General features: G+C 41.4%; 1 protein-coding gene across 1 annotated transcript in view; it reads right to left on the bottom strand.

Annotated features, from left to right (window-relative positions):
* The window catches only part of LOC109922919 (myosin-IIIb), a 133,326-nt gene that overhangs the window by 39,151 nt on the left and 81,439 nt on the right, over positions 1 to 12,736 (bottom strand). The window contains exons 8-11 of the mRNA XM_048618487.1: positions 10,965 to 11,090; positions 5,550 to 5,658; positions 2,875 to 2,994; positions 2,116 to 2,216 (exon numbers count right to left, since the gene is read on the bottom strand). Of these exons, the coding sequence (XP_048474444.1) occupies positions 2,116 to 2,216; positions 2,875 to 2,994; positions 5,550 to 5,658; positions 10,965 to 11,090 (456 nt within the window). The remainder of the gene's footprint in view (positions 1 to 2,115; positions 2,217 to 2,874; positions 2,995 to 5,549; positions 5,659 to 10,964; positions 11,091 to 12,736) is intronic.

The raw sequence follows: 12,736 nt of genomic DNA, 5'->3' as shown, positions 1-12,736 counted from the left end.
ATGATTTCTGAAGAAGAGTCCAGACCCGAAACGTCAGCTTTCCTGCTCCTCTGATGCTGCTTGGCCTGCTGTGTTCATCCAGCCCTACACCTTGTTATCTCAATTTCTCCAGCATCAGCAGTTCCTGCTAGCTCTAGTTCTTGACTTTCCCCACGAGAGAAGACATCCTCTCAGAATCTGTCCTGTCAAATCCACTCACCATCTTCTGTTTCAATAAAATCACCTCTCATTATTCTGAACTCCAATGAGTCCAGAACCAGCCTTAATCTTATAATCTTTCCCAGTTAGACAACCCTGGGATACTGTCCCCAACCCTAGAAAAGTTAAATAAACATTCTTTTTTTCCTGTCTCTTAACCCTAAATTTCTCTGTTTTACTTTCTTTACAGGATTGAAATCTCAGAATGTGATAGATTAGAATAAAGCCTTTTACATCATCGCATTTTGCTCCTAACCCTGTAAGTTGCTGACCCTGGAGTTTGATCCAAACTCTTTTTAAAATTACGTATGGAATCAATCCACATCACTTTTTCAGGTAGGTCATCCCAAATCCCAATAACTCAATGAAAATGCTTCTCCTTATTGTCCCTCTTAGATTTTTTTTCTCCAATAAGCTTGAATCAATGGCCTTTAGTTTATTGATCCATTTGCCACAGAGAATACTTCTTGTCATTTACTCCACAAAACCTTTTAGTCATCATGCTAACTTCTCCTGGTCACCTCTTAACCTTGTCTACTCTCAGAATAAGAGTTCATTCCAGCGTTTCCTTGAGATGAAAGTTATAGGACACCATACTCCTGTACCTTTGGTTAAAGTGATAAAGGAATCCTGCCCATGAGGCCTGTCCAACAGCAATTTAACACTGGGAGCAGTGTTGATGATTGAAGGCAGGACAAGACATCCACCAGTTGGATTTTAAATGTGCCTCCTGCCTTTGAATTATACATAATGGAGTGTAAAATGCAGCCTTTTGTAGCTGAAATCCCTCACATTTGCTAACACCCTGGTAAACCTCCACTATGCCATAATGTCCATACATCTTACATGTACATCTTACATGAAGTGTTGCACTAAGTATTATGAATAATTCACTAGGAGCCCAGAAAGATCTAGTGATCTCTTTGATGAGAATTTCCTCTCTTCTAAAGGCTGTGCAAATCTTTATTTTAGAGCATTGTCAGTTAGCACAAGGAAAGTATGTGATGTACAGGGGTGAGGGTGGGGATGGTGGGGGTTGCGGGGAAAGAGTGTGGGAATAGAAGACTTAGAAATAGTAAGAACTGCAGATGCTGGAGTCAGAGACAACTCAGTGTAGAGCTGGATGAACACAGCAGGCCAGGCAGCATCACAGGAGCAGGAAAGTTGACATTTCGGGTCAGGACCTTTCTTCAGAAGGCTGTAAGACAGGCGTTTTTGTGACTGCATTAACTTGTGATCCTGTATATGTGCCAATCTGAAAGGCAACACAGCCCACTGGTATAGGGGATAAGTTCTCATCAATTCAATTACTTTCCCAGGTGATTGCAGTGCACTCTCTGAAGAATCGTGGAATCACCGATAGCGACACTGACTTTTTTCTGTCATTACTATTAGAAAATCTGGCCCATAGTGGCAGCTATTGACATGGGCATAATACAAGCAAATATAATGCTTCTTCGCAAGTTAATGATTGCAAGAGTGTTAATATGTACTACAGTTTAAAATTCAGTGAAGCTTGTTATTTTTCCCTTCTTATTACTACTTTCTCACATATAATTCTAGCATTTTGAGCAAAACTTCAAAACTTGATTTCTTTTTGCTTCATTAAGTTTTTTTGCGATAAATTGTATATGATCTTTTGCATTCCTGAGAAATAAAGGAGCCTTTAGTACCAACAGTAGGGACATTCCTGCCACCAAAATATGCTCGAAAGGCAGACATATTCTATATATAAAGTCATTAATTCCTTTTTAAAACTCTAGAACCCATTTAGCTAATCTATTTGCAGTTTAACACGAGTATTGCAATTTTTAACTGATGGAAAAACTGGCCAGAAGCTATTCTATTTTTCATGTTGAGGTATTTAAAATCTGATGTTCCACTTGTAACTACATTCTAAGATTGAAGTTTACTTACATGATTGAAGAAATACTGAAGCTGTTCATTTGCCAAGTTAATACACATCTGTTCATATCTGTTCACTGCAAAGTTTTCAAATCCAAAAATATCTAGAATACCTAAAAAAATTTAATAATACAATTGTCAACCAATTAATAATTTAAACACAGGCAGATGTTTCTGATAAGTAGTATCACAAAAAAATGCACCATTCCAATTTACATTGCTACTCTTCCCAAAAGCAAGTGGGCAAAATATTCTAAATAGCAAAATAATGCCTTTTCTTTTTATTTATTCATGACATATGGGTATGGCTGGCTAGTCCATCCCTAATTGCCCTAAAGGGAGTTTAGAATGAACCACATTGCAGTATGTCTGGAGGCACATGCAGGCCGGACTGGGTAAGGATGACAGATTTCCCTCCCTGGAGGTATACTAATGAACCAGATGGGTTTTTACAACAATCAGTAGTGATTATACAGTCAAATTAGTCTTTTTTTTGCATTCCAGACTTTTACTGAATAAAAACATTACCATCTGCCATGGTGGGATTTGAACCCACATCCCCAGAATATTAGCCCGAGTCTCAGGATTACTAGTCCAGTGACATTTACACGACACTACCACCTCCCCTCACGGCCTGGCAGATTTAACTGCCTGTTAAGAACAGAAATGGTATTGACTGGTGCACCAGTAGCTTTAGAAAAGCTAGGACAATTTCTCTATGCGCAGCTTAACTCATCATGATTTAGAAATAAGAGAGACAGTATTACATACCTATCTCCTGGAGTTCTGTCGTATGCGTGTCCTCCTTTGGAGCCAGTAGCTGGTTGATTTTGCTGACTATCCAACCAAAAATTCTGCCATAAGCAACCTTAGCAATAGAGTCTCTGGCATCTATAATTATATTTAAAACAGACATTAAAAAAAACACAGCCAGTCACCCATAGTCCCAAATCAGGGTCTGTACCGAACAATATGTTGACCAACAAGGGTATTACAGATCCAACACAGAATTCAGAAACTTTTATTTATGCAGCTCTTTCACTAGTTCTGAAGGAGGGTCACTGGACCAGATTTAGCTCTGCAAATGCTGCCAGACCTGCTGAGATTTTCCAGCCATTTCTGTTTGTGTCTCTTAAGCCACCATGCCTCTAAATTCTATCTAGACCCTTCCAGATTTCCGAACTCTTTCTCCTCAAAATTCAGCTCTTTGACTAAACCTTTCCTTGCTTTCAGCTTTTGTTCTTTTCTTCAAAAAAAAAGTGAAAAACCTTTCCATGTTATCACTACATTAAAGCTACAACACTGATATCTTTTCTAACAACGTCGAAGATTGCCCAGTTTATGTCTCATACATAAAATGCGGGACAAATCTAATCCAGGCAACTACTTCCCAATTGGCCTACTCTTGATCATGAGTAAAGTGATGGAAGGTGTCATCAACAGTGCTATCAAGCAGCACCTGCTCAGTGATGCCTAGTTTGGGGGTCTACCAGGGCCACTCAACTCCTGACCTCAAACATGAACAAAAGAGCCAAATTCCAGAAGTGAGATGAGAGCGTGACTGCCATCAATATGAAGGGCATATATGAATGAGTGTGGTGTCGATAAATCCTAGCAAAACTGGAGTCAATGCAGGAAAAGCTCTGTTCGTTGGAGTCATTCCTAGCAGAGCAAGATGGTTGTTGGAGGTCAGTCATCTCAGCTCCAGGACATCTCTGGAAGAGCTCCTCAGGGTAGTGTCCTAGGCCGAAACAGCGTCAGCTGCTTCATCAGTGACCTTCCTTCCATCATAAAAGGTCAAAAATCAGGATATTTGCCAATAATTGCACAATGTTCAGCACCATTCAGATTTTCTTCAGTATCTGAGGAGTTGCAAGTCCAAATGCAGCAAAACCTAGACGAGTGTGAACATCTGCATGTTACGCTCCAGCCACTCACCATCCTGACTTGGAAACAGGTCACTGTTCCGTCAGTGTCACTGGGTCAAAAGTACTGTAACTCCATCCCTAGTGGCAATGTGAGTCTACTTGCACCAAATGGACTGCAGTGGTTAAAGAGGGTTACTCATCACCTCAAGGGCAATATATGCTAGCCCAGCCAGTGACACCACATCCCATAAAATGATTAAAAAAAAAAAACAAGTTTTCTGCCCAACAGCAGGTCAAACGCAAAACTGAAAACTCCATGGCAAAGAGCCAGGTCCCAAATCTATCCCAGCTAGTACAGGGATTGGGCCTTATGCTGTTGGCATCAAACTGATCCACAGTAGCTACGTGGCCAAATGAGCTGCATGGAGTCAATGTGTTTTTTTAACTTTCCTGTTGAAGCCTTGAGCAATGGATATTGATGCCAAAGCCTCCAATTTCTTTCCATCGCATAGCTGACCAGGAATCTCCCTCCTCTTACTGCCCATTAGTTCATGCAGGAATGATTTACACTTCACCAGGCTGGCTGCATTATGAATACACCTTCCTTATCCAGGAAGCTCTGTGAGATTTGAACCCAGAACTTCTGACTTCGAGCAAGAGGCATTACCTAGTGCACCACAAGACCTCCATTCAATACAAAATAAATGGAGCTGTTGCAGGGATTGCTGTTTTCTTTGCATCTGCAGTTGGTTTAAAACCTGTTATGCTTCTTTTCCCAGTTCTAATAATAGATCAAGTAGAAATGTCAACTCTGCCTGACCCACTGGGTGTGTCCAGTGTCTTGTTTTTAATGTCAGACTTCCAGCATCCACAGTTTGCTTTTGTTTTGTGATCCTGTCAAAGTGACTTTTGTAAATGGTTGTTGCGCATTAAGATTGTATAACCTTCAGTACGATATGCCAATTGTAATGAAAGTGGATACTAAGTGCAGTAGTAGACATGTCAAGAGACTGAGCTGTTTGGTTCTCAAGGGGTTTGACGCCAAGTTTCTGTCGTGCTAAGAGGATTTAATCAATCACTCTCCTTACTTGAGGCTTATAAGATAGACGGGATAATGAGGCTTCAGGGGTGAACTATTGTTTGTGGACTCCCAGCTCACATTGAACACCAGCAAGTTAGCAGTCCAAAAAGGCACGGCAAGAGTCACAAGTTAGGCTACTTTGTTGATGTTTATATTTGACAGCGAAGAGAGTTGCTGAAGAGGACACAACAGCAGCAATATTGTTTGATTGGTCTGCTCCCTAACACAAGGTGAACTCATCTGAAGGCATTTCTTTCAACACAAGCTAATGATTGAATCTCGGTCCTTTTCTTTTCTATATGGCTCACATTCTAATTTGCTCAAAGGATTAAATAATTGAGTAGGTAGCAGCCTTTCTTAACCAATTAAACTTTGTCAGCAATCTAGTTCAAATATATTACTAGGCTGTGCAATATTAAAACTCCTGCATTTAAACTGCAGTTTACTGCAGCTGGAAACCCTATCAAACACTGCCAGATTAAAACATTTGTTCCTACCTTCAGCTTGCTGCTTGCTGTGATATCGCTGAATAGATTCTCCTCGAGTTACCGCCATTGTACAAATCAAACACTTTAACAGTTCTTCCTCCTCAACACCAAACTGACCCTGTTGAATTTGATAGTAAAAAAAGAGTATCATTCAGGATGGTCAGATCAAATACAACAGGGATTAATTCTGCTTAGCATCAGCATTAGAATTGTTGCAGTCAGTACCAGTATAGACTGTTGCCCATCTTACTACCACCCTCCTACATATACATTCATATTTGGTAAATGTAAATTCTTGTGTAATTCATACAATTCCACATTAGCTTCTTTTTAAACATTGCTGCTGAAATTACAAAATTAATACCATCAACACATACCACTTGGCCACACAGATACAGACTTTCCACTTCACCACCCAACTTCCCATGTTCCAGCACAACTGGAGACTCCTATTCCTATGTTTCCTTTGTTCAACTGCCTTTGAAAACAATTCAACTGGCTTTGAAATATTAATGTCGTCATTTTTCATCCTGGTCCTGTCAGCATAATGCCAACATTTGTGACCCTAAATGATTGGTCTTCTAATCTTGGTCCTTCAATATTTTTTATAGGAAGAAGGTTCAAGGGCACGGCAGGGATATGCAGAGTAGACAGAAGCTATTCTAACCTTCTCCTGGCCAGCCACCTATCCTGCACCCTCCATAAAACTGAGCTTACCCAAAATTCTGCTGATGTCTAACCACACCAAATCCCATTCACCCAAACCTGTATTTGCTGACTATATTGGCTCCTAGTATGACAATCAACACAATACACTCAATTTTCAAATTCTTTGCTTTCAAGTTGCTACCTGTCCTCACCACGTAGTATCTTTGGACATTTCTCCAGCCACCTGTAACCTTCCACTTTTTCCAACTCTCTGTTTACAATGCATCGTCATGGTTGATAGTCATGCCTTCCCCTCTCAATTATTTTTATAGAATCCCTCCAGCATGGAACCAGGCCATTTGGCCCAACAAGTCCACACTGACTCTCCAAACAGTATCCCATCCAGACCCATCCCCCTACCCTATCCCTATAACATTCTATTTCCCCATGACTAACCCACCTAATCTACACACCCCTGGACACTAGGGACAGTTTAGCATGGCCAATCTACCTAACCTACACATAGAACATAGAACAGTACAGGCCCTTCGGCCCACAACGTTGTGCCGAACTTTTACCCTAATCCTAAGGTCTATCTAACCTCCACCGCTACCTTATACTATCATCCATATGCCTATCTAACAGCCGCTTAAATGCCCCTAATGAGGCCGACTCCACTACCCTCTCCGGCAATGCATTCCACGCCCCTACCACTGAGTAAAGAACCTACCTCTGATGTCTCCCCAATATCTACCTCCTTTCACTTTAAAACTAAGTCCCCTCATAAAAGCTACCTCCACCCTAGGAAAAAGTCTCTGGCTGTCCACTCTATCTATACCTCTGATCATTTTGTACACCTCTATTAAGTCACCTCGCATCCTTCGTCGCTCTAAAGAGAAAAGCCCTTGCTCTCTCAACCTTTCCTCGTAAGACCTTCCCTTCATTCCAGGCAACATCCTGGTAAACCTCCTCTGCACCTTTTCTAACACTTCCACATCTTTCCTGTAATGAGGTGACCAGAACTGGACACAATACTCCAGATGTGGCCGAATCAGGCTTTTGTGTAGCTTGAGCATAACTTCACGGCTCTTGAACTCAATCCCTCTATTAATGAAAGCTAACACACCATACGCCTTCTTAACAACTCTATCCACTTGGGTGGCAGCTCTTAGGGAACTGTGAACATGAACCCCAAGATCCCTCTGCTCCTCCACACCGCCAAGAATCTTTCCGTTAACCCTGTATTCTGCTTTCAAGTCTCACCTTCCAAAATGAATCACCTCACACTTTTCAGGTTTAAACTCCATCTGCCACTTCTCAGTCCAGCTCTGCATTCTATCAATGTCCCTTTGTAACCTAGAACAGCCCTCCGCACTGTCCACAATGTGACCCACCTTCGTATCATCCGCGAACTTGCTAATCCACCCTTCCACTCCATCCAAATCACAAATAGAAGAGGACCCCAGAACAGATCCTTGTGGTACACCACTCGTAACCGAGCACCATGTTGAATATTTTCCGTCCACTACCACCCTTTGTCTTCTAAGGGTCAGCCAATTCTGAATCCAATCTGCCACATTTGCCCCTATCCCATGCCTCCTTACCTTCTGCATGAGCCTACCATGGGGAACCTTATCAAACACCTTACTTAAATCCATGTATACCACATGCACTGCTCTACCTTCATCCATGTGTTTGGTCACCTCTTCAAAGAATTCAATAAGGTTTGAGAGGCATGATCCACCCCTCAAATCCATGCTGCACATCTTTGGACTGTGGGGGGAAACCAGAGCACCTGGAGGAAACCCACGCAGACACTGGGAGAATGTGCAAACTTCACACAGACAGTTGCCAGAGGCTGGAATTGAACCCGGGTCCCTGGCATCGTGAGGCAGCAGTGCTAACCACTGAGCCACCATGCTGTAATCTGAATTAGAATTCACCGCTTTGATAAACCTGCCCTAATGTTTCATTTAGCTTCGTGACAACTGTTTTCAGATGATGCCCTTGTGAAGCATCTTGGAAGGTTTTACTATCTTAAAGGTAGCATATAAATAAATTTGTTCCGAGAGTGTGGCAGAAAGGAAGGTTGATTTCTTTGTAAAGTGTTATGCAATTAGATATCAAACAGATGGACACAGAAAGCATCAATGATTCGCTACCAATATTATTTTATGAAGGGTTGAGAAAATTAAAAATCAGCATGTGCTGAGCAGTCACTTTGGTAAGGTCATTGTATTTTTGTTGTGTTTCTGATCGTTATTGTCCTTGCCGTGGCGCCACTGAAGTGAGTGTATATATTCATTACACTGAATACACACATACATTGTGTTCATTTGTGGACTGCTTTTGATAGCTTACTAGATAATGACAATGAAAACACTGAAGTTAAGGAAAGATACCTTGAATTCACAATGCAAAGAAAAGGATAGTTACCAGTTAACTGATATTGAATGCTTGGCTACATTTACTAAAAAAAAACTAGCTTGTTCTAGAGCCCATTTAAGTTTGTAAGGAAATTGGTGATTGTTTTGCTATCATGTCTACATCCTATAAGAAATGTTATCTTGCTAGTGGTAGAAGAAAAAAACATTTACAAAAACCCATCGTCCTTGTCTGATAACTGATTCAGAGAATCTTAATCAGCAACTTGAATGGAGTGCGAAAATTAATTAATTAATAATTCAAAAGAAAAGAACACAGACTTTAATCTACTGCTATCCTCTATTTATTGAAAACAAACAAAGGAGATGGGCATTAACAGCTTCCACCTTGTGGATGAGCGAGTGATATTTCTAATCAATGCTAAGAGAATATTACCTGATCAACGTGTTTTTAGTTCAGGTTTTGGTGTCAATCTTTATCTTTTTAGCAAAGTGAGGACAAAATTCAACAATAGGCTGAAGAATGGCAACATCCTGGTAGTTATGAGAGAAGTATTAAGGATCATGGGACAGTGGACAAATGGGGAGGAGGCCATGATCAACAGTGGGAAGCGTCACTACCTCTGGGCCTGAAACTCCAGACTGGAGTCTTCTGCCATGACTTGTTGACATTGACAGTCAACCTGTTTTTCCAGTCTGTGAATTCTTTCAATATGCCTGGTGAGACAAGGATGGCCTCCCAGACGCCCTCCTGCAGATACCTCAGCGCTTTGCCAATAACCCATGACCCAATGCTTGGAAACACGGACAAGAAAAAAGACGGACAATTGAGTGGCGTATAGGAGGGCAGATATGGCTGAAGCATCCTTGGTAAACTAGTCAGAGTTCTAGAACTGGTTGTCACAGATTCTTCTGCTCTTCCCCCTCTTGTTGCTGCCCAATGGTGGTACAAGGCCATGCCTAAAGGTGGTGAGCTTGGTAGCATCCAGCTGATGTCAGATACTAGCTTTGGGCTGGGAGTGGTACTGCAAAGTTCGTCTGAAATAATATAAACAGCAGAAGCACTATTTGCAAATGCCAATTGTTTGCTTGATAATTTCCCTAAAGGCAGATAGCTCGTGAGATACGTTGAATGCAGTCACATCCTACCAAAAGCATGAACCAAAAGAGAAGACGTGCAAGAAATTTTGATTTCAATACTGAAATAAGGATGAAGGATTCATAAAGCCAGCCCATTTCTAAAACAAAATGGAGCCATTGATTACAAAAGAGCAAAGTTGGGGAGATGGGAGCATTTTAGATGCTTCACTGAAAATTTGCAATTCCATTCTTGGTATTTCAATCTAAGCACAAGTACAATTCCCCCGATGAAACTTGCTGCATCAAAGGTAGATTTCTTAGAGGGCGGAGGTGGTACTAGAGTCATTCCATTAGGTGTACCTGCTGCAGTACCAAGGCTGGTGGTTTGGGTGCCAGAGTGCTAGTTTGCATGCCAGTAACTGAAGGAGAAGAGTTTGAAGAATTGGCAATTGCAGAAGTTGGAATTACGGTTGCAGGGACTGCAGTCAGTGCGCGTCAAGTACTGGCAGGTGATGTAGGAGTTGGAGCTGCTGTAGTATTTCAAAGGGCTTCACATGTCATCAGGTTTGTGCATTTTTTTTGATGCCTCCAATGAACGAACACATTTCTCCACTGTACTTTCACAGACCATCCACAGGCAGCTGAAATTGGCATTTGTGCTCAAAATTGCATCCCACCGCTGCCATTTGTGGGGGTGTTCTTTGGGCTGAGTACGTTGCGTAAATGAGTTCTGTTGTGCAGTTTAAGTGGATTGGCCAAGATAAATTGGCCCATAATGTCTAGCGATATGCAATTAAGTGGATCAGCCATGGTAAATGTGGTGTTACAGGGATAGGTCAGGGTGATATGCTCTTTCTGGCAGTACAGTGGCTCAGTGGTTAGCATTGCTGCTAAACAGCACCAGGGACCTGGGTTCGATTCCACCCACGGGCGACTGTCTACATGGTGTTTGCACATTCTCCCCGCGTCCGTGTGGGTTTCCTCCGGGTGCTCCGGTTTCCTCCCACAATCCAAAGATGTGCAGGTTAGGTGGATTGGCCATGCTAAATTGCCCGTAGTGTTCAGGGATGTATAGATTAGGTGGGTTATAGGGAGATGGGTCTGGGTGGGATGCTCCGAGGGTCAGTGTGGACTTTTGGGCTGAAGAGCCTGTTTCCACACTGGAGGGATTCTATGAGTATTTCCTGATTTAACGTATGTAAAAAGTCAGTTATTATTATAGAGTAAACACCATCCTCACATGAGGGAAATTCACATTCCTTTAGTTTCTTTGCTTTAATTCAGCTGAATTCCATATCAAACAGAAACTTACTGCTGCAGCTTTCAGCCATCCCTTTGACTGATCTGTTACTTTAAGGATTCCATTCTCTTGAGGCTCATAAATAATATTGCCTAATGATAGGATTCCTGCCAGTATTGTCATCATGTCGACCTGCTCCTATAACAAAAATGGTGAAGGAGAGTCAGATTATTTTTAAACTTGGCAAAATGGTACAAGGTAACACCTTCCAAAACAATCCAATATGATGTTAAATAGATTGCTGTTACTGTGATTAGTTATGGTACACATTGGCATGGAGTTTAATTCTCATTGTAGTATAAAGTAAAGTGACATTAATCTTCCAAATGTTCTATTATAGCCACTTTCAGTTGCAGTAATAAATAAATTAACGCTTTTGGCACATCTTTACACTTAAAAACATTTAATACACTCCAGCTCCATGTTAGTTTGTTGCTTTGGGAAATTGTGGAAATAAGAAAAAGGCAATTTTGACCAACAAATGTGCTTAAGTTTAGAATTAAACAAATCAAACATTTGGTCCATATCAACCTATTCCCTCTTTCTGCACAACTATAAGGCTTTCTCTTAGGACAAATTGCTGAAAAATTACAACTCCGAGTGGGAGAGGGGGAGTGAGTGAGAGGGAGCAGGAGCGTGATTGGAGAACATTCATTTCTCTCACTTCCTTTCAGTTCTTGTCACACAGTTACCCTTTCAAATGAAGAAAGCTGAAAGCTCAGGTTATTCTCAGCACGAGCCCACAATGGGTAGGACAGCTTAAGTTAAATTTTAATGGCTTAGGAGCTTATGATAATTACATCCAAGTACATTAAGCACAATTAACATAAACCATTTTTGAATAGTATGCAAACTTGTTGATATTTTATGTACTTATGTCAGGCTATCACATGAAGGTCGCTCAAAATTTAAATATGCCTTGGTTTTACACTTGTGTTAAAAGGTAGCCAGTTGTGAGGTGGACCAATAACCTGAGCTAGAAACTGTGTGGTAGGAAGATGTAATTACTCAGGGAGAAGAATTCTGACCAAAGACATCCTTTCTGGGCAATACAAGGATAGGGCGCGAGCAGGTCACTGACAGGCTAACCACCATTACACAAGTCACATCCATTACAGCAAGAGATAGTAAGAACTGCTGATACTGGAGTCGGGGACAACAGTGTGGAGCTGGAGGAACACAGCAGACCAGGCAGCATCAGAGGAGCAGGAAAGTTGACATTTCGGGTCAGGGACCCTTCACCTGTCAGTAGGTGACCACATGTAGGTGCTCTTACATAACAATAGTGAGATCAACAACTCAATTGAATGATCTTATTTAAGGCATTGCCTTACATGACAAGGGACTAGGATCAGTAAGAGAGCCACAGGCCTCTAGGATATCACTGCTGCATGACTTCTTCAGTCACTGGAAGAAAAATGGAGTATTTGTGAAAACGTAGCCACTTCGTAATGAGCTCATGTAGACAGGATCTCATCAAAAAACTGATGTTGTGGGCACATGACATTACTTAGGGATTTAATAAAGGATTAACACTTGCAGTCAAAATTGCACCAAAAGCTTTTTTTCATGCTATTGATTCTAAGTGTTGGGTAAGGATCTCAAGAGTATAGTGTGACCCCTGCTTCTGAGTCTTACAGATTTCTGTAACATTAAGACTATACTTGAATCCAAAAATCACTTCTAATCAAAATGTCTGTTAATTCCAGAGATACCAAGGTGTAGAGCTGAATGAACACAGCAGACCAAGCAGCATCAGAGGAGCAGGAAGGCTGACGTTTCGG

Source organism: Rhincodon typus, chromosome 1 (assembly GCF_021869965.1).
Source record: "Rhincodon typus isolate 14 chromosome 1, sRhiTyp1.1, whole genome shotgun sequence".
In the NCBI taxonomy this organism is placed as follows: domain Eukaryota; kingdom Metazoa; phylum Chordata; class Chondrichthyes; order Orectolobiformes; family Rhincodontidae; genus Rhincodon; species Rhincodon typus.
Note: the sequence above shows the minus strand (reverse complement) of the source record. Positions and strands in the feature narration are given on the sequence as shown.